Source organism: Melanerpes formicivorus, unplaced genomic scaffold (genome assembly GCF_026170545.1).
Source record: "Melanerpes formicivorus ecotype bairdi unplaced genomic scaffold, bMelFor1.0.p_v2 SCAF_21, whole genome shotgun sequence".
In the NCBI taxonomy this organism is placed as follows: Eukaryota; Metazoa; Chordata; class Aves; order Piciformes; family Picidae; genus Melanerpes; species Melanerpes formicivorus.
The window spans coordinates 153823-174568 of NW_027142373.1; the positions used below are offsets into that span (position 1 = coordinate 153823).

Sequence of the window (20746 nt, forward strand, 5' to 3'; positions counted from 1 at the left end):
CAGGCTGAACAGCCCTAACTCTTATATCCTTCTTACCCACATTTTCAGAGGCACCCTTATCCCAGTAACTGAACGGTTCAGCAGCACCACTCTGGCACAGTCAAGCACCAAGATGAAAGCTGAAATCCTTTCAGCCCAAGAGATTTGCTTTTGCTACTGATAGACTCAAAAGGCTGCTGCTAAGCAGAGCTAAGTGACTCAGAAGGCAGCAGAGAATTCCCACCGTGGACCTGCCCAGCGTGGAACAGGTCTGCCTTGTTCCTCTCCAGCTTAATCCACATCTAATGGGAATGAAAGCAAACAAAGGCAGGTTCTGAGGGAGCTGTGCTATCTGTGCTGTGATAAATGGGCAGCAAGGAACCTTGTCAGCTCGGGGACACGTGGCCTTCCCCCGCGGCTGCGAGCTCCTCTGCACTTCCCACTGCTGCTCTTGGTCCCACTGAAGATGTTATCTGGCCTGACAAACCTGGCCCAGCTCCTGCCCTTTCGGCCTTCTTATCTGTAGAACAACCCACACTGAACAAGAACAAGCAGCCTGGGCACCCATAGCTGGCATTCCCAAGAGTAATCGTGGCACTTTCCAGACAAATAGGCTTTAGGATAAAGGGCTCTGCTTGGCCAAAGTCTGGCACTCTCTGGGCCAGCTTAGCAAAGCTTCCGTGGTGGCTTCATGGGAGCTTTATCCCTCAGCAGAGATTAAGCAGTCAGCAAATTCTTCCCTCAGGTGCAAAAATCTGGAGGGTAAATGTGCCCAGCCCTGGCATCTGGGAGCTCTGCTAGCAGGGCTGTGCCTGAGCCCTCCGTTTCGGAGGCTTTCCAGCGAGCAGCAGCTGCTTACAGCCGTGATTTAAAAGCCAATTACAGGCTGTGTGGAATCCCTCTTATTTAACTCAATAGTGGGTAATGGGCTCAGCTGGGATTTCTTTTGTTTGGCTGGGGGGGCGTTAATATCACCCATTTAAATCCATTTGCAACAAAGACCCTCTGTCTGAGGAGAGACAGGAGGTGCTGGGGGACAGGGGTGGGCTCTGTTATCATAGAATCATAGATTGGGTTGGATTGGAAGGGACCTTAAAGCTCATCCAGCGCCAACCTCCCTTGTCATAGGCAGGGACACTTCCCACCAGCCCAGCTTGCTCAAGGTCTCATCCAGCCTGGCCTGGAACACCTCCAGGGAGGGGACATCCACAGCCTCCCTGGGCAACCTGTGCCAGAGTCTCACCACCCTCACTCTCAAAGATTTCTTCCTTGTATCCAGTCTAATTCTGCACTCCTGATCTGAAGCCATAGGAGGTCTGAGAGCTGGCAAAGGTGAGAGGAATCTCCAGGCAGGGGCAGGTTCCTTTTGGAGAGCAGCCAGGCAGAGAGGGACCTGGGGGTACTGGCAGACAGCAGCTGAACATGAGCCTGCAGTGTGCCCAGGGGCCAAGGAGGCCAATGGCATCCTGGCCTGCATCAGGAACAGTGTGGCCAGCAGGAGCAGGGAGGTCATTTTGCCCTGTGCTCAGCACTGGTTGGGCCACACCTTGAGTGCTGTGTCCAGTTCTGGGCCCCTCAGTTTAGGAAAGATGTTGAGCTGCTGGAAGGTGTCCAGAGAAGGGCAACAAGGCTGGAGCCTATGGCTTGGGAGGGGTCTGGAACACAGCCCTGTGAGGAGTGGCTGAGGGAGTTTAGCCTGGAGAAGAGGAGGCTCAGGGGAGACCTTCTTGCTCTCTACAACTACCTGAAGGGAGGCTGTAGCCAGGGGGGGGGTTGGTCTCTTCTCCCAGGCAAGCAGCACCAGAACAAGAGGACAGAGTCTCAGGCTGCATCAGGGGAGGCTTAATCATAGAATCAACCAGGTTGGAAAAGACCTCAGAGACCACCAAGTCCAACCTATTCCCTAATACTTAACACCTCCTGACAGCTAAACCATGGCTCCAAGTGCCACATCCAAGCCTTTGTTGAACACCTCCAGGGACAGGGACTCCACCACCTCCCTGGGCAGCTCATCCCAATGGCCAATTACTCTTTCTGGGAAGAACTTTCTCTTCACCTCCAGCCTAAACTTCCCCTGGCACAGTTTGAGACTGTGTCCTCTTGTTCTGGTGCTGGTTGCCTGGGAGAAGAGAGCAACCCCCTCCTGGCTACAACCTCCCTTCAGGTAGTTGTAGACAGCAAGAAGGTCTCCCCTGAGCCTCCTCTTCTCCAGGCTAAGCAACCCCAGCTCCCTCAGCCTCTCCTCACAGGGCTGTGCTCCAGACCCCTCCCCAGCCTCATTGCCCTTCTCTGGACATGTTCAAGAGTCTCAATGTCACAGGACTCAGGGTGTGGCCTAACCAGTGCTGAGCACAGGGCACAATGACTTCGCTGCTCCTGCTGGCCACACTATTCTTGATGCATGCCAGGATGCCCTTGGCCTTCTAGGCCCCTTGGGCACACTGCTGGCTCATGTTCAGCTGCTATCAATCAGCACCCCCAGCTCCCTTTCTACCTGGCTGCTCTCCAGCCACTCTGTCCCCAGCCTGTAGCTCTACATGGGGTTGTTGTGGCCAAAGTGTAGAACTAGGCACTTGGACTTGTTGAATGTCATCATTGTGTGATCCTTTGCAGGAAACACTCAAGCTCTGGCTTGAGGTGGTGAGGTGAGTCCCACAACTCCTGCCACACCTCTTCACTCTTCAAGTCCTAGAAGCCCCTTTAGTGTTTCAGGACACATTTGTGCTCAGCTCCTTGCATCACCATGGTCCTCAGGTTTAAAGGCTTTGCAGACCTGCTCCCTGGTGTGCTTGCAGAAAACTTTAGTCTTTGTTCTCCTTCCTAAGTTTCCAGTCCTTGGTGTATTTACAGAAGGTATTAGTCTTTGTTCTACAGGATGAGAGGAGTGAAGGCTTTGGCCTTCTCCCCTGGAAATAGTGAAGAGGGTGTAGCTCCCTCCCTGGCTGAATCTGAGGGCAGTTTTCAGTCTTACCCAGACAAAACAATGTACCAAAAGCCAGCTCCCCTCTGCAGAGCAGCCCTGCACTGCTGTGAGGTGGAGCAGGACAGGATCTCACAGAAACAGAACTAGCCAGGCTGGAAAAGACCTTCCAGATCATCAAGTCAAACTCACCAAATGCCATCTAATAACTAGACCATGGCTCTGAGTGCCTCATCCAGGCTGCTTCCAGTGATGGGGACTCCACCACCTCCCTGGGCTGCACATCCCAATGGCCAATCCCTCTTTCTCTGAAGAATTTCTTCCTTACATTCATCCTCTCCTGGCTGGATCTGCTCCATCAAGTCCACATCTCCTTCCTGTACTGAGGAATTCAGACCTGGATGCAGCACTGCAGGGGAGGTCTCACCAAAGCAAAGTAGCAGAAGCAGAGTGAAGTGGCAGTTCTTTGGAGCTTGGACATATCCTGATCGGGGCTGACAGCCCAGCAGAGCTGATTTGTACCTTCAGGTTGAAGCTGTGCTGATGTCTCCATGGAAATCTGGGCTGTGAGAAATGAGGCAAAGCCAAACGACTTGGATCTGTTTGCTCTTCCCTTCTTCAAACCCCCATCAAGGAGTTTTATAAGACAGAATCAACAGAGCACTCAGCTCTCTGCACTACAGCAGGTGAGAACTGAAATCCAGAAGATCAGAAGCTGCTTACAGGACATTTACCACTTCTGCTGCCCAGCTTACCCAGTGCAGCCCCGAAAGAGGCTTCAAGGCAGCCCCAACAGCAGAGGGTGTCACCAAATCAGAGAATGCAGGGGCTTGGAAGGGACCACCAGAGATTACACAGTCCAATACCCTTGCTAGAGCAGGGCCACCCAAGGCAGGACACACAGGAACACATCCAGAGAGGGTCTTGAAAGTCTCCACAGAAGGAGGCTCCACAACCTCTCTGGGCAGCCTGCTCCAGGCCTCCAGCACCCTCACAATAAAGAACTTTCTCCTCATGTTCAGGTGGAACCTCCTGGGTTCCAGTTTGTGTCCATTGCCCCTTGGCCTATCCCAGGACACCACTGGCATGAGCCTGGCCCCTTCTTGCCCCCCACCCTTCAGCTATCTGTAACCATTGCTCAGATCCCCTCTGGGGCTGCTCCTCTCCAGGCTAACCAGCCCCAGGGCTCTCCTCACAGAGATCTTCCAGGCCCTTCAGCATCCTCATAGCCTCCTTTGGACTCTCTCCAGTATTTCCCTGTCCCTCTTGAACTGAGGAGCCCAGCACTGGACACAATACTCCAGATGTGGTCTCACCAGGGCTGAGTAGAGGGAGAGGAGAACTTCCCTTGTCCTGCTGGTCAAGACTCTCTTCACTAACTCTCCTTAATGTCCCCCTGGATCCCATTGGCTTCCTTGGCCACCAGGGTACATTGCTGTGCCATGGAGAACTTTTTGTCCACCAGGGCTCCCAGCTCCTTCTCCATGGAGCTGCTTTCCAGCAGGTCAAAGCCTAATCTGCACTGCAGGAGGAGAAACCTTCCCCTTTGTGTTTCAGAGCCCTGAGCTGGCTCAGAGGTTTCCTTCTCTCCAGCAGTGGAAATGTCTCAGGGCCTCAGACACATAGCAGGCAAGAGAGTGGCTTAGGGAAACGAAATGCTCAACAGGCTGAGCTGTTTCCTAGGGCTAAACAGGGAAAGAGAAAAGACAAAGTGGGCTTAATGACTTCACTGAGCAAACATAACAAGAAAGTGAGGAAATGAGAGGAAGATAAGACAGAGTAAAGAGAGGGAACTAACAGGAGGTGGCTGTGCAAGAGCAGCATTGCAGCAGGGAGGGAGCTGTAACCCACCCTGCCAGAGGAACAGTTTGGGATGTGGAGGCCACTCATGCAGCACCAAGGGCTGCAAAGTTCTGCTGCAGTTTTCCTTCTAGAGAAGGAAATGAAAAAATAGGGACAAAAAAATGGAGGGAAAAAAGCAAGTGAGGAGGAGTCTCTTGCCTTAAGTCCTGATCTGGCAATTCAACATCCCTGGTTTAACTGCACCAATAAAAAAGACTCTTCCAAAAATGTTTTCTGAGGTCCAAAGAGAGCACAGCACCCACTGGGACCTGCTGAGTGCAGTGCATTGGCACAACAATGTTCCTCCCTCAGCTGGAATCATGGAATCACAGAATGGTCTGGGTTGGAGAAGCCCTCTGAGATCATCCAGTCCAACATCAACCCAACACCACCATGGCCACAGGTTTCTTGAACACCTCCAGGGATGGGAACTCCACCACCTCCCTGGGCAGCCTGTGCCAAACTCTGACCACTCTTCCAGCAAAGAAACTTTTCCTCATCTCCAACCTGAACCTCTCCTGGCGCAATTTCAGGCCATTTCCTCTACTCCTATCACCTAAGACTAGGGAGAAAAGACCAATCCCCAGTTCACTGCAGCCTCCTCTCAGGGAGCTGTAGAGAGCAATGAGGTCTCCCCTCAGCTTTCTCTTCTCCAGTCTAAAGACCCACAGCTCCCTCAGCTGCTCCTCCCCAGCCCTGTCCTCCCGACCCTTCCCCAGCTTGGTTGCCCTTCTCTGGACCTGCTCCAGCAACTCAGCGTCCTTCTTGCAGTGAGGGGCCCAAAACTGATCCCAGGATTTGAGGTGTGGCCTCACCAGAGCCAGGCACAAGGGCACCATCACTTCCCTGTTTCTCCTGGCTCCATTTCTACACCTGTCTGCTGATGACATCTTCATTCTCCACTGCAGCAAGGTTATAGGACAAGAAGAAATGGCCCCAGGTTGCCACAGAGGAGGTTGGGGCTGGACATCAGAAGTAACTTCTTCACTGAAAAGGTCTTTGGGCACTGGCACAGGCTGCCCAGGGAGGTGGTTGAATCCCTGTCCCTGGAGGTGTTTCAAAGAGGCAGAGATGTGGTGCTGAGGGCCATGGCTTGGCCCCAGCCTGGGCAGGGTTAGAGAATGGTTGGACTGGATGAGCTGAAAAGGCTTTTCCAACCCAAACCCATCTGTGACTGTTTCCTGGCAGTTTCACTCCTGCCACTCCCTGCACACTGCTCAGCAGCTCCTCCCTGGGCTGCCCCTGCATTTCCAGCTCTCAATCTAGGCTCTGCATGGCTCAGGAGGATGTGTGGGTGATGTCTGTTCTGCTCTCCTGGCTGACCATGACTCACCTTTCCCATGCCTGTGTGGGAGCTCTGCAAGGCTCTGGCCATCCTTCTTGGTACAGCCAAGGAGCACAGGGCAGGCACCTCACGAACAGCAGTCATGGTGGTGATGGCCATAGTGATTCCATGATGCTATGCAGTAAATCCACACAATTCCTTGGACAAGGGCAGCCTTAGCAGGTCAGATCCACTGCCCCAATCACACCACAGTATCTCTCCTTAAACAAAGGCCCCTGTGAGGATTTGGTTTGGCCCTTCTCCAAGGCAAACTCAAGGTAAGTAAACAAGGCAATCAAGAGCAGTATGTCAGCTTCACTCAGCTGGAGTGCAAATGACAGACAAAAGCTCTGGTGGTGACTCTGACATCCTCCATGGTGACAGGTGGAGCACCGGTGAGGGTCAGACAGCTTAGCACACAGCAGTGAGGAAAGGTCATCAGGACTGACAGCTTATTAAAACCTGCTGGGTCATGAGCCAGAAAACACTGTGCTGCTGTTAGCTGGGTGTCCTCCTTCCTCCACTCACCATCCATCATCTCAGCTCTAAGTCAATGAAACAGAACAAATGTTTCCAAAGGAGGGGTGAGACTGGCAGGTGCACCACAGATGGAAGGTGAGCAGCTGTCTGTGGCAGAGCCCAGGCCCAGGGGATGAGGAGCACACATGCCAACCACATTCTGAGTTCTGGGCCACAGCCACCCCATGAAACATTCCAGGCTGGGTGCAGAGTGGCTGCAGAGTTGCTCAGTCAAGAAGGACCTGGGGGTGCTGGTTGATGGCCACCTGAACATGAGTCAGCACTGGGCTCAGGTGGCCAAGCAGGTCAATGGCATCCTGGTCTGGATCAGGAATAGTATGGTCAGCAGTCCAGGGATGTGATTTCCTCACTCTGCTCAGCACTGGTCAGACCTGGGGTCAGCTTTGGGCCCCTCACTCCAAGGACCTTGAGGGGCTGGAGCATGCCCAAAGAAGAGCAATGAAGCTGGTGAAGGGCCTTCAACAAAGGTCTGGTGAGCAACAGCTGAAGGACCTGGGTGTGTTCAATCTTCAGAAGAAGAGGCTGAGGGGAGACCTTCCTGCTCATTACAGCTCCCTGAAAGGAGGTTGCAGTGAGGTGGGGGTTGGGCTCTTCTCACATGCAGCAGTGTCAGGACAAGAGGAAACAGCCTCCAGATGATTGCCCATCAGCCACATCTGGCTGTGGTGTTGCCTTTTTCCCCTGAGCATCCAGCTCTGGGTCCTGCTCATGGCTGGCTGCTAGGTAACATCATCTGTTCAGACAGTATGAGCACCACCAGAGGTGGACATCATCAGCCTGTCCTGATGTGACAGCAGCCAGGCTCCCACACCCAGGGACGTTGCAGGGAGACACCTGCTGGATTTCAGCTTGGTCTCTTCTGGTGCACCAGGATCCCACCAAGCAATGCTAAGGTGAATCTCACCATGGGGGTCCCAGGTCATCACACCCCCAGCACCTTCAGGTGGGAACAGACACTAAGCTGGGCTTGTGCTCTCCATGAACATCTCAAGCATTCTGGAGCAGCACAGGTGAGAACCTTTGCTCCTGCCACTCCCTCTCCTCAGGTTGGTGATGTCACTCTGGACCAAGCCAACCTCTCCCTCTCAGATCAATGCCTGTTGATGCTGTCATTAGGATGTGTTTCATATTCCCCTCCCTCCTGTGCAATAAAATTGAATTCCTTTCATATCTCCACAAGGAGTGTCAGAAGTTGCTGTTGAAGTGGCAACCCAAGGGAGAGACCAGGAGGTGCAGGCTGGGAGATGCCTCCTACCATGCAATTAAGAGAGAGGGGTCAGAGCTGGTGTGTGCCTGGGATTAGCTCTTGGGCTCTTTGGGTGGATGGAGAAACCAAGGAGCAATGCTTGGTTTTGATCAGGTTTCAAAGTGAAAGTGAAGCTCCAGGTAAAGCAAAGCACTTTTCCATGGAGAAATAGCATCTCCATTCCATATGGCTGGAACCCAGCTAAGCCCCTCTCCTGCTGAGGCAAGTGGCTGATGAGAGTTCTGAACAGAGCCAGGAGGGTTTCTTTAGCTTCAGTGGGCCCTCAGTGAGGCTCCTGCAGGTCATGAGTCACTGCTGCCACGTTATGATTATTATTATCATCCTATTATTACCACTGGGAGGAATCCACAAGCAAGTCATGAGCTGGAGCCTCCTGGTCAGGAGTGTCCCTGGGGTAAGGCTGAGTGTCAGCTGTGTTCTCCTTTAGGTGTCGGCAAGTGACTGAGAGGTGCCTGGCTCCATCTGAGAGACAAGAGCAGGCTGGGTGCTCCAGGCTGAGTGCCGGCCGTGCTATCTCCAGGCAGCAAATTACACGGCAATTGGGCTTTGAATTACCCAGTAATTGGGAAGATAATTAGCAGGTAACCTGCCCCAACCTGCCCTGGCTACCCCGTGGACAGCGTGTGCATGGCATCTGCTGTGTAATTAAAGAGCAGGTCGCTGGCTGGATGCGTTCCAGGAAAGAAAAGGATACCTGAAGTGTGACTAAGAGGAACGCAGAGGTAATGCCTGGTGTGCTTCAGAACATGAGATGTGTCATCTGCCTTGACTCCAGGCCAAGTCCAAACCACTGCCAGGCTGCCCTCTGAAACTGCCTGAGTGAAAGCCACATTCTAGCAGCTCTGCCCTCGAGAGTGAACATTTCTTGAAGGCAGCCACCGAGGGAATCAGCTCAGTGTCACCTACCCCTTCCTGCAGCCAGGGGCTGCCTGCCTCCACCTCCACACACACACAAGCTGAATTCATGCCAGTATCACAGCTTCTGCAGAGCTGCTGCCGAGAGTCCTTTGGCTGCAATCCTTGTTCCACACCTGGGGCAGGGCAATTCCAAGCACAAATCCAGGCTGGGTGTGGAGTGGCTCAAGAGAGCCTTGAGGGGAAGGACTTGGAGCTGTCAGTTGGTGACAAACTCCCCAGGAGCCAGCAATGGTCACTGGCAGCCCAGCAGGCAGCTGTGTGCTGAGCTGCAGCCAGAGCAGGGAGAGCAGCAGCACAGGGAGGGGATTCTGCCCCTCTGCTCAGACCCCACCTGCAGCATGCCTCCAGTTCTACAGCCCCCAGCAGGAAAAGGACCTGGAGCTGCTGGAGAGGGTTCAGAGCAGGCCACAAAGATGATCAGAGGGCTGGGGGTTGGAACTGGATGATCTGTAGCCCCGTTCAGATACTGGAAGGCTGCTCGAGGGTCTCCCTGGAGCCTTCTCTTCCCCAGGCTAAACAGGCCCAACTCTCCCAGCCTGTCTTCATAGCAGTTCTCCAGCCCTGTGGCCTCCTCTGGAGCTTCTCCAGCAGGTCCACATCCTTCTTGTGTTGGGGTCTCTGCTTCCTGCTCTTCTCTGGTCACTGGGCATGACCTATCCAATCTCCATCTCCGCTCTTTTGCAAGGCCTGGGCAAACTGTGATGCAAGGACTGGTGCTGTGCCTGGCTGATTGATTCTCATTAGCAGTCAACCAATGTTCCTCCTGGTAACTTTTGTATTCTGGCCTCAGAAAGCCCAAACCAGCTGCTCCCAATGGCTTTTCCCTGTCCTAAAAACACCTGGGAAGAAAGGCTGGCAGCAAGAAGGCTTAGCAGAGCTCTCTTCAGAGAGCAGGAACCATGAAGAGGCAGTGACACTGATGAGCCTTCTGCAAGGACAAATGACAGTTAAAGTCTGATGGATGGTGTGGAGCCCAGCTCTGCTGGGGAGGGTCTGTGCCTTTACATGTGTCTGACCTGGGGGGAGAGGGGGGGTTCTGTCATCCCTCTCCTCTGTCACAGTGTGGTGTTTTAATCCATGTGGGGAAATGAGTTGTGAGATTGCTACAGGCACGCTTCACCAATCGACAGCCAAGTGAGGAATGGATCTGAAACCCTGCCCCGGGGTGAGAATTCCATCCCTGCTTTTGTACAGTGCATAATTAGCCAGTGGAACTCATTTCTCTGATGTATTACAGAGGCAAAGCACTGTAGCAAGCTCCAAATAACGATTAGATGGTAGTGAGGAGCAGAAAAGTTTCACAGAGCAGTAAATGTCTGCAGCTCCCACAGCCAAGAGCAAAGCTGAGCCCAGCTCCATGGCATCAGGGCAGCTAAAGGGACCTGCAAAGCATCTCTGCCACCAGCCAGCACGGCATGGGTGATGTGCCAGCTGTATGGACCAGCAAGCTCAGCCTCCTGCTTCTGCCTGAGGAGGCACAAAACCAGTTTCTGGCCTTATCTGTCTCATGCTAGTTTTGATCTCATAAGGTTTACAGCTGGATCTTCCTGGGACAGATGAAATCAAAGTGACAGAGGCCAAAACACACTCTAGCAGGCAGCTCTAGATATATGCTCTCTCTATATTCTGTGGCTACCTCTTATCCTCACTTAGAATCAGAGAATTGTTTGGGTAGGAAAAGCCTTTTGAGATCACCCAGTCCAAACATCAACCCAATCACTAACCCACATCCCCAGCTGCCATGGTCACACCTTTCCTGAGCACCTCCAGGGATGGGGACTCCAACACTTCCCTGGGCAGCCTGTGCCAATCCCTCAGCACTCTTGCAGCAAAGAGTTTTTTTCCTAGTCTCCAACCTAACCCTCTCCTGGCACAAATGAGATCCCTTTGCACTTGTAAAACATTTGTTCTCATGCTGCCCCTGTAAACGTGCTTGCAGAATCCTACCAGTAACATCCCATCATGAATGAGTTCTATCTGTGAGTAGGTTTACTCCTTGCTCTTCAACCAGGGGCAGCCCTTCCTTCCCACCTCAGGCCAGGTTCATTTCTGAAAGAGCCTTCCATGAGAATCCTTCCCAGAAGGCCACTTCAGGGACCCATCTGTGCTGTCTTGAGCAGATCACAAGTCCAAAGGCAGAGCAATCACTTCAGAGAGCACTGCTGTATCTGGAAGGCACAACTTCACGTTCTGAAAGCTGTACGGGTTCCTCCCCAGGACACAATGCTGATCTCAGACTGGCTGTATCCCTTCAGCTTCCATCCTCTTCTTGATTAAAATAGCAAATACTTGTCTGAAGTCTTCAAGATGAGTTCTGTAACACTTTGAAAAGACTGGGCTCAGGCTGGAGCCTCTCACTCCAAGAAGGACATTGAGGGGTTGGGTGTGAGGCTCCTGCTCCAACACCACCATTTCTGCACCATCCCAGAGCCAGGGGCAAGACCCTCAGAAGCAAAAACACCACCCAGAAGAGCTCAGCCCCAGTGAGGAGACATAGCCAGCACCCAGAGAGGATATTGGAGCAGTCATCAAGTATTGCCCTAACAACCGGGGGGCCACCAGGCCCCCCGGCCTTTGTTGTCACCACCACCATCACCCAGTGTGCACCAAGGGCACTCACCAGAGATCAGAGGAGGATCCTCAGCCCAGATGGGCTCAGCTTAGGGCTCCTGCCCTTCCTGGGGGGGATTAAATAGGGCAGTGGGTGGGGAGGGCCAAGTGGCCACAGCTGGGGTGGGAGGTGACTCAAACAGAGCCCAGGTGCTGTGGGATTTGAGGGGAAAAAGGGGGAAAATGGGGCAGGTGAGGGACTTTTGGGGTGTTGCAATGGGTTGGGGCAGACCCCCTCCCCACCACGGGCAGGAATAACGACTCAGATAAACAGATGACAAAAGTGATGGAAAGTTTAAATAGAAAGCAGTGAGTGTGTACAGAAAACCAGAAGCACAGTGACAAGGGAAACCCCAAAACAGACCCAGAAACATCCCATCCCCACCTGAGGGTGCCCCCAAGACCCCCAGGGCTCCTCCTTCTCCCCACCCCCCACTGCTAGGCTAGTCTCAGCTGGCCAGATCTGAGACTGCCCATACCCCCTGTGGCCTTGGGCCTAGCCAGACCCATGGCTGGGAGACATCTCCCCCAGTGAGCAGGCGGCAGAGAGGAAGGAAAGAAGTGCCAGACCCTGCCATGGATTTTATAGTGGTGCAGGGGTTCATGGTAGGAAATATCTAATTTCCTGTGTCCACCCACTGGGCTGCACTTCTGGACACAGGAAACCCCCCTGTAGCAGAGGGCACCCAGCCCAAACTACTACAGGTGTCAGGGAGTGATAGGACTGGGGGGAAATGGAGCAAAACTAGAAATGGGGAGATTCAGATTGGATGTCAGGAAGTTCTTCCCCATGAGGGTGGTGAGATCCTGGCACAGGTTGCCCAGGGAGGTGGTGGAAGCATCATGCCTGGAGGTTTTAAGGCCAGACTGGCTGTGGCTGTGAGCAACCTGCTGTAGAGTGAGGTGTCCTTGGCCATGGCAGGGGGGCTGGAACGGGAACTTGAGGTCCCTTCCAACCCCAACAATTCTAAAACAACTTTGCAGTTTAGGCTGGAAGAAATTCTTCACAGAAAGAGAGTTGAGCCATTGGGATGTGCTGCCCAGGGAGGTGGTGAATGAGGCACTTGGTGCCATGGTTTAGTTGATTAGAGAGTGTTGGGTAATAGATTGGACCTGATGATCTTGGAGGTCCCTTCCAGCCTGGTTGATTTTGTGATTCTGTGGTGCTGCTAGAGAGAAGGAAGCCAACAGGAAAGTGAGGGGAAAGGCTAAAGTCCACAGCTGTGCTGGCTGGAGAAAACTGCTTGCAAACAGCAGTCCAGATCAGGGAGGAATGTGCCCAGTGGCCTCCAGGGCTCCAGAGCTGCCATGCAGGGGTACTGAGTGATGCATTCACCATGCAGGGCGCAGGGCAGATGGAAGCTTCGCCCAATGAGGAGAGGCTGAGGGAGCTGGGATTGTTTAGCCTGGAGAAGAGGAGGCTCAGGGGTGACCTCATTGCCCTGAAAGGTGGTTGTAGCCAGGAAGGGGTTGGCCTCTTCTCCCAGGCAACCAGCACCAGAACAAGGGGACACAGTCTGAAGCTGCACCAGGGGAGGTTTAGACTCGAGGTGAGGAGGAAGTTCTTCACAGAGCGAGTCATTAGTCATTGGAACGGGCTGCCCAGGGAGGTGGTTGAGTCATCGACCCTGGAGGCATTCAAGAGGAGATTGGACGTGGCACTTGGTGCCATGGTCTAGTCATGGGGTCTGTGTTGATAGGTTGGACTCGATGATCCTCGTGGTCCTCTCCAACCTAAGTGATACTGTGATACTGTGATACTGTGATACTGTGACTCCCAGCAGTTGATGGTAGCTCCACTTCTGCCACAGACACAGCAGATCTGGAAAGAGCACAGCAGCCTTCATCAGCATCTGCTCAGCACCTCCCAGCCAGCCCCTTGCCCCTTGGCAGGGTGTGGTAGATACCCACTGCTGTGGACAGCCCCAGCTCCGCCTGGCACATGAGCCTCTGTGGAGCTGCTGGCAGCAAGCCTTTTGCCCCAGAGCTGCTGGGAAGGGCTGGGCTTGCTTTCGTGGGGTCTTGTCTGAGCTCCTGCAGTCCTTGGGGTTGGACTCAATCAGGGCTTCGACCCTTCCAACCTCTACTCTACTGTGATACTGTGATACTGTGAAACCTCTCCTGGCACCAGTCTCCCTGGTTTTGCCAGGTCCTCACCTTCTGTGCTGCATTGTTGATTACTCTTTGAACATGAGAGACGCAGTAGCCTGCCCAACCTGGTACGCTAGCAATGGCATAAAGGTCACTGGCAAAGTACTGTAGGAGAGAAGAGAGAGCAGAGAAGGAGCTGCTGAGGAGAGTGTGGCAGGGCCAGGCTGTGGGAGGGCAGGAGGGAGCCCCTGAGGCACTCACCAGGCAGTAGTCATGGACACACAGCCCATCCTGCTGTCTCTTCCGTCCATAGAGGTCACGGTCCAGCTCTGCCTGGAGGCACAGCTGGCAGGCTGCAGGGGACAGAGTGAATGGCAGCAGGATGAGTACTTCTGTGGGGCCAGGGGAAGCCTCCCAGAGGGGTTGTGCCCAAGCAGCCCTGTGCCCGGCTGTGTGAAGGAAGCTTTGCTCTCACCTTGCTGCCTTGGGTTGGTGGCCATCTCGTTCGTGGCACTTGTCGCTGCTGAGCCTTTGGAGTGTCCCTGACACTGCAGTGCTGAGGCTGCTCCTCCAAATGCTCCTCTGCTGACTCTGAGGGAGAAGCAGCACAGGGCTGCCTGGCTCCGGGGCTGCTCCCTTCCATGAGGGCTGTGGCTCAGCTGCCCTGGTGCCATCTTGGAATGGACTGCCCGGGGAGGTGGTGGAATCGCCATCACTGGAGGTGTTCAGGAGGAGACTTGACAGGATGCTTGGTTACATGGGTTAGTTGATTAGGTGGTGTTGGATGATAGGTTGGATGTGATGATCTTGAAGGTCTCTTCCAATCTGGTTTATTCTATTCTATTCTATTCTATTCCATTCCATTCCATTCCATTCCATTCTATTCTATTCTATCTCCAGGGCCGGCTGTAGGGCTGGCACTGGGCGCGGCGCTGCAGGCGGGAGCCGACTCGCACCCACATGGGCCCAGGGGCGGCACAGCGGCTGCTGCCCTCGGGCCCTGCGGAGCTCTGCAGAGGCCCCGATCCGGCCTGGCTGGCACTGCTGGGGGCAGCAGTCTCACAGCTGGCGCTGGAAGCTGCAAAGAGAAGCAGGAGAGTGAAGAGCACAGCCTGCATGGCTGTGGCAGGCCAGGCCAGAGCAGTGCCAGGGCCCTGCTGGAGCAGAGGGGCTCTGCCAAGCCAGCCTGGGCACTCAGTGCCAGGACAGCAGCGCAGGGGCACCCCAGGGCTCTTTTTCTTACCAGTGCTGGGGCCAGCACAGCCTTGGCACTCCCAGCTAGCTGCATCGTCCTTCAGGCTGGAGCAGCTCCTGTGGGTTCCTTCAGCAGCACAGGAGCTGCACAGAAGCAGCTGCCAAGGCCTGGGGAAGCAAAGGGGTTGCTGGCTGGGAGCACAAAGTGACAGCAGCAGGGCAGTGTCCAGCAGGGCTCTGGACCTTGGAGCTTCTGCTTTGAGCCCTAGGCCAGACACAGCCCTTGTGCAGGGGCCTGAGGTGCAGTGTTGCAGACTTACCCTTCTACCTCTGCCCGTTCCCTGCCGGCTGGGCACAGACACTGGCTGGCATCGCAGCGGCTGTGCCTTGCCATGAGGCCTTCGACTGCCTCAGCAGTCTCCCATGCAGGTGGTCTGATGGAGAAAGGAAAGTTGCTGAGTGCTTGCTGGCCCAGCATGGGGCAGGTGCAGGGTGTCCCTTGCCTCCCCCCTGCCCCGTTTCCCACTCCCCCTGTAGCTGAAGCCAGCCTCATGAGACAGTGGAGGCTGAGGAGTGCATGGGTAGCCCCCGGCCTGGCACAGCCCTGGCACTCTCCTTTCTTGTGAGCTGTGAAGAAAAGCAACCGACCTCCTGGGGGTGTGGATCCAAATGACAGCAGCACTGCGCTGTCCAGCAGAGCTCCATGGAGATCTTAGTCTCTGTAGCTAAGATCCACATCCTCTATCACTGCCTTGATATAACTGCAGCCTCCTCCAAGCACCTCATTCTTTCCTCATCGAGCCAGCTCAGCTGCCTGTACAGCAGCTTCTGCCCTCGCTCCTGCTTGCATTTCATTCTTCCTCTGCTTCTTTTTCTGTCTCTTTTCTTTCTCCACTTCCTCCCGCTTCTGATCAACATTATAGGCAGCAGCACTTCACTAATAAATTGTCCTCCCTGCCACCCAACAACTTTCTGTTCTTTCCTTCTAGTATCCAGAGCTAAGTGGCCATAGGCAGAGCATCTTCAGAGTCACTCTACTATTTCCCTCCTCGTCTGGAGCAGACAAGCCTGGGCAACGTGGGCAATCTCCTGGAAAAACAGACCTCCTGGCTCCTGCCTCAGTGTCTGGTTCAGGGCATTTTTGAGGCTTTTGTCCCTTCAGGACAGTGAGTTACTCAGGACCCGCTGAGCTGTTGGTCACCAAAACCTTTGCTGGATGAGGGGATACTCTGAGTTGCAATTTGTAATGCAAAAGGCAGGAATCATGCAAAATTAGAGGAAGTGAGAGAGAGAGGAGAGAGCACTCTGCTGTGGCAGAGATCTGTGACTCAAACACGATGCTGCTCGAACAAAAGAGGCTAAATACCCTGAAGACAGGAGCACAAAGTAGGTGCTTGTACCCCTCTGGAATCCCATGGACGAGCAGGGGCTGGGCTCTCAACTCATCCTCTATAAATGCCCTTGTTGAAATCCGAACGGCCCAATGGCAGATCACCTACTCAAATCCAGCCAACCAGGTCAAAATGCTGCCTGGCAGCAGACTGCACACACCTCGAACAGCCTCTGACACGTGCAGTTGCCTCTCTGAAACGTGAGGCTCGGGGTCTGGCTTCCACCACCCCCTGGCAGCCTCAAGGGTCCCTGCCTGTTGGCTTCTCGACCTCAAACCTGGACCCTGCAGCAGGGAGGGAGGAGAAAGGGCAGTGGCCGGATAGATTTACCTGGCTTGCTAAGGCCTCTTCCAGGACAAGGGGAACGGGGGCCAGCACAGCTCAGGTGCCTGGGCGCTGTCCGGGCCGGCTGTAAGGATTCGTGGTGTGACGGCGCAAGCTGGAGCGGTGTGTGCGCCGCACGGGCCTGGCAGAGCTGGGGCAGCTGCAGCTGGCAGCTGCTGGGGAGCTGGAGGCAGCTGCGGCTGGCAGCCGGCTGGCGGTGCGGGGGCTGCCGGCCTGGGGGGGCAGCGAGCTGCGGGGCAGTGCCGACGCTGCCTGGCTGCGGGGGCTGCTCCCTGCCATGGGGGCTGTGGCTCGGCTGCCCTGCTGGCATCTCCAGGGCCGGCTGTAGGGCTGGCACTGGGCGCGGCGCTGCAGGCGGGAGCAGACTCGCACCCACATGGGCCCAGGGGCGGCACAGCGGCTGCTGCCCTCGGGCCCTGCGGAGCTCTGCAGAGGCCCCGATCCGGCCTGGCTGGCACTGCTGGGGGCAGCAGTCTCACAGCTGGCGCTGGAAGCTGCAAAGAGAAGCAGGAGAGTGAAGAGCACAGCCTGCATGGCTGCGGCAGGCCAGGCCAGAGCAGTGCCAGGGCCCTGCTGGAGCAGAGGGGCTCTGCCAAGCCAGCCTGGGCACTCAGTGCCAGGACAGCAGCGCAGGGGCACCCCAGGGCTCTGTTTCTTACCAGTGCTGGGGCCAGCACAGCCTTGGCACTCCCAGCTAGCTGCATCGTCCCGCAGGCTGGAGCAGCTCCTGTGGGTTCCTTCAGCAGCACAGGAGCTGCACAGAAGCAGCTGCCAAGGCCTGGGGAAGCAAAGGGGTTGCTGGCTGGGAGCACAAAGTGACAGCAGCAGGGCAGTGTCCAGCAGGGCTCTGGACCTTGGAGCTTCTGCTTTGAGCCCTAGGCCAGACACAGCCCTTGTGCAGGGGCCTGAGATGCAGTGTTGGGGACTTACCCTTCAACCTCTGCCCGTTCCCTGCCGGCTGGGCACAGACACTGGCTGGCATCGCAGCGGCTGTGCCTTGCCATGAGGCCTTCGACTGCCTCAGCAGTCTCCCATGCAGGTGGTCTGATGGAGAAAGGAAAGTTGCTGAGTGCTTGCTGGCCCAGCATGGGGCAGGTGCAGGGTGTCCCTTGCCTCCCCCCTGCCCCGTTTCCCACTCCCCCTGTAGCTGAAGCCAGCCTCATGAGACAGTGGAGGCTGAGGAGTGCATGGGTAGCCCCTGGCCTGGCACAGCCCTGGCACCCTCCTTTCTTGTGAGCTGTGATGAAAAGCAACCAACCTCCTGGGGATGCGGATGCCCATCCTGAGCATTTCCCGTTGGAACAGCTCTTTGTCCCTGCAGAGCAGGCACTGGAAAGCTGAAATGCCAGCACGCAGCGCATGGCCCTGCAGGAGGAACAGGAGGAGCGTGAGGGAGGCCCTGGTGCTGCCGAGACCCTGCCGTGCCCATGGGCTGAGGGGGCAGCTCGTACCTGGATGCAACGCCTGTGGAACCAGGCGTGCTGGCACGCTGGGCATCCCATGGTGGTGTAGGACTTGCTGTCATCCACAGGCTCTAAGCAGAGCAGGCAGTCGGTGTGGGGCTCTGGGTCCCTGTCCACCGCCTGCTGTGGGAGGTGCCGTGAGCAGAAGCCCCTGTGGGGAAGAGCAAAGGGGTGGGCAAGGTGTGTGGTGCTGGCTCCTTCCCTGCTGCTGAGGAGGATGGCAGAGGAGGTGTGAAGGAGCCCCAGGGCTCGGCCAGCTCTGCCTGTGCCTGTGCCTGTGCCTGTGCCTGACCTTGGGCAGAGGCCCAGCAGGCTCCTTTCTGGTTTGCCAGAAGCTGGCAGGAAGGGGAGTGAAGGTGAGGAGCCTCCCTGGGCAGGGCCATCAGCGCTTACCTGAAGTAGTCGAAGTACTGAGTGATGCATTCACCCCGCAGGGCGCAGGGCAAATGGAAGCTTCGCCCACAGCTCGACTCCCAGCAGTTGATGGTAGCTCCACTTCTGCCACAGACACAGCAGATCTGGAAAGAGCACAGCAGCCTTCATCAGCATCTGCTCAGCACCTCCCAGCCAGCCCCTTGCCCCTTGGCAGGGTGTGGTAGATACCCGCTGCTGTGGACAGCCCCAGCTCCGCCTGGCACATGAGCCTCTGTGGAGCTGCTGGCAGCAAGCCTTTTGCCCCAGAGCTGCTGGGAAGGGCTGGGCTTGCTTTCGTGGGGTCTTGTCTGAGCTCCTGCAGTCCTTGGGGTTGGACTCAATCAGGGCTTCGACCCTTCCAACCTCTACTCTACTGTGATACTGTGATACTGTGAAACCTCTCCTGGCACCAATCTCCCTGGTTTTGCCAGGTCCTCACCTTCTGTGCTGCATTGTTGATTACTCTTTGAACATGAGAGACGCAGTAGCCCGCCCAACCTGGTACGCTAGCAACGGCATAAAGGTCACTGGCAAAGTACTGTAGGAGAGAAGAGAGAGCAGAGAAGGAGCTGCTGAGGAGAGTGTGGCAGGGCCAGGCTGTGGGAGGGCAGGAGGGAGCCCCTGAGGCACTCACCAGGCAGTAGTCATGGACACACAGCCCATCCTGCTGTCTCTTCCGTCCATAGAGGTCACGGTCCAGCTCTGCCTGGAGGCACAGCTGGCAGGCTGCAGGGGACAGAGTGAATGGCAGCAGGATGAGTACTTCTGTGGGGCCAGGGGAAGCCTCCCAGAGGGGTTGTGCCCAAGCAGCCCTGTGCCCGGCTGTGTGAAGGAAGCTTTGCTCTCACCTTGCTGCCTTGGGTCGGTGGCCATCTCGTTCGTGGCACTTGTCGCTGCTGAGCCTTTGGAGTGTCCCTGACACTGCAGTGCTGAGGCTGCTCCTCCAAATGCTCCTCTGCTGACTCTGAGGGAGAAGCAGCACAGGGCTGAGGGAGCAGCAGGACACAGCTGGGCTTGCAGCACAGGCCCTGAGCTCTGAGGTCTGGGGTCCAGTCCTCCCTCAGCAGCCCCCTGCCAGTCCTGTCCCTCCCCTGCCCTTTGCTCACCTCACCAGGTGCAACTGACCAAGGACCTGAGCGCAGTGCTCCCTTTTATAGGTCATCTCCACAGGTCACTGTGGCCATTGTGCCATCAGCACTCTGTTGGACACACCCCACCCCTGCCCCCCACACTGTTGCCCAGCAGCCCTGAGGTGGCCCAGGAGCCCCCTGCTCGCCAGAGCTGGGGCTGCTGCTTCTGTCTTCCATAAATGCAAGAAAGAGGAGCAATTCCACCTGCTGAGCTCAGGTGCCAGGGAAACATGGAAACTTCCCAGCCCTGCCTGGCTGGCACTGCTGGGGGCAGCCGTCTCAGAGCTGCCATTGGCAGCTGCAAAGAGAAGCGGGAGGGTGAAGGGCACAGCCTGCATGGCCTTGTCATGAGGCTTTCAACTGCCTCAGCAGTCTCCTGTGCAGGTGGTCTGATGGAGAAATGGGGCAGCTGCAGGGAGTCCCTTGCCTCCCCCCTGCCCTGTTTCCCACTCCCCCTGTAGCTGAAGCCAGCCTCATGACAAGTGGAGGGTGAGGAGTTCAGCGGCAGCCCCTGTCCTGGCACATCCCTGGCCCCTTCCTGTCTTGTGAGCTGGGAAGAAAAGCAACCAGCCTCCTGAGGATGCGGATCCAAGCGACAGCAGCACTGCGCTGTCCAGCAGAGCTCTCGATCTTAGTCTCTGTCGCCGAGATCCACATCCTCTGACCCTGAACACCCTGGGGGTGTTCAGCCTGGAGAGGAGGAGACTCCAGGGAAACCTTAGCGCAGCCTTGGAATACCTGAAGGGATTCTGCAGGACTGCTTCAGAGGGAGTTTTCTTGAGGGTGTCTGGAGTCAGGCCAAGGGGGAATGGTTTGAAGCTGAGGCAGAGCAGGGCTAGACTGGGGGTGAGGAAGCTCTTCAGTAGGAGGCTGGTGAGACCCTGGAATGGGTTGTGCAGTTGGATGAGACCCTGGGCAACCAAGTCTAGCTGAAAGGTGTCCCTGCCCATGACAGGAGGGGTTGGAGTAGACAATCCCTGAGGTCCCTTCCTACCTAAGCCATTGCATGACTGTGAGCTGTGCTCAATGCCTCTGGTGTAAGAGCTTTCCTGTGTGGGGGTGAGGACAGAGCAGTTCAGCTTTCCAGCACGAGCAGCCAGATGCCTCTTTAAGGACAAGCACATGCTGGGGTGGTGACCCTCTGGCTCACAGGGACTGCCCTGCTGCTGGCTTCCTGGCACTGAGAGGTGTTCCCTGTCTCTTCTACTGCCAAGATACTTCAGCCCATAGGCTGCTGTCAGCCTCCTTGGTGTCAGTCCATCAGAGGGAGCAGCAGGACACAGCTGGGCCTGCAGCACAGGCCCTGAGCTATGAGGTC

At 55.8% G+C, this 20746-nt stretch overlaps 1 protein-coding gene across 1 annotated transcript; it reads right to left on the reverse strand.

Moving 5' to 3' along the window:
• Window positions 1–16457: 16457 nt before the first annotated feature.
• LOC137447822 (PHD finger protein 7-like) lies at window positions 16458–19171 on the reverse strand. Its single transcript, XM_068151738.1, has 9 exons — window positions 19147–19171; window positions 18933–19024; window positions 18738–18836; window positions 18278–18402; window positions 17873–18035; window positions 17680–17786; window positions 17352–17465; window positions 17081–17199; window positions 16458–16915 (listed from the first exon to the last, which is right to left on the reverse strand). The coding sequence occupies exons 1-9, from the start codon at window positions 19169–19171 to the stop codon at window positions 16458–16460; spliced, it is 1302 nt and encodes a 433-aa protein (XP_068007839.1).
• Window positions 19172–20746: the final 1575 nt, after the last annotated feature.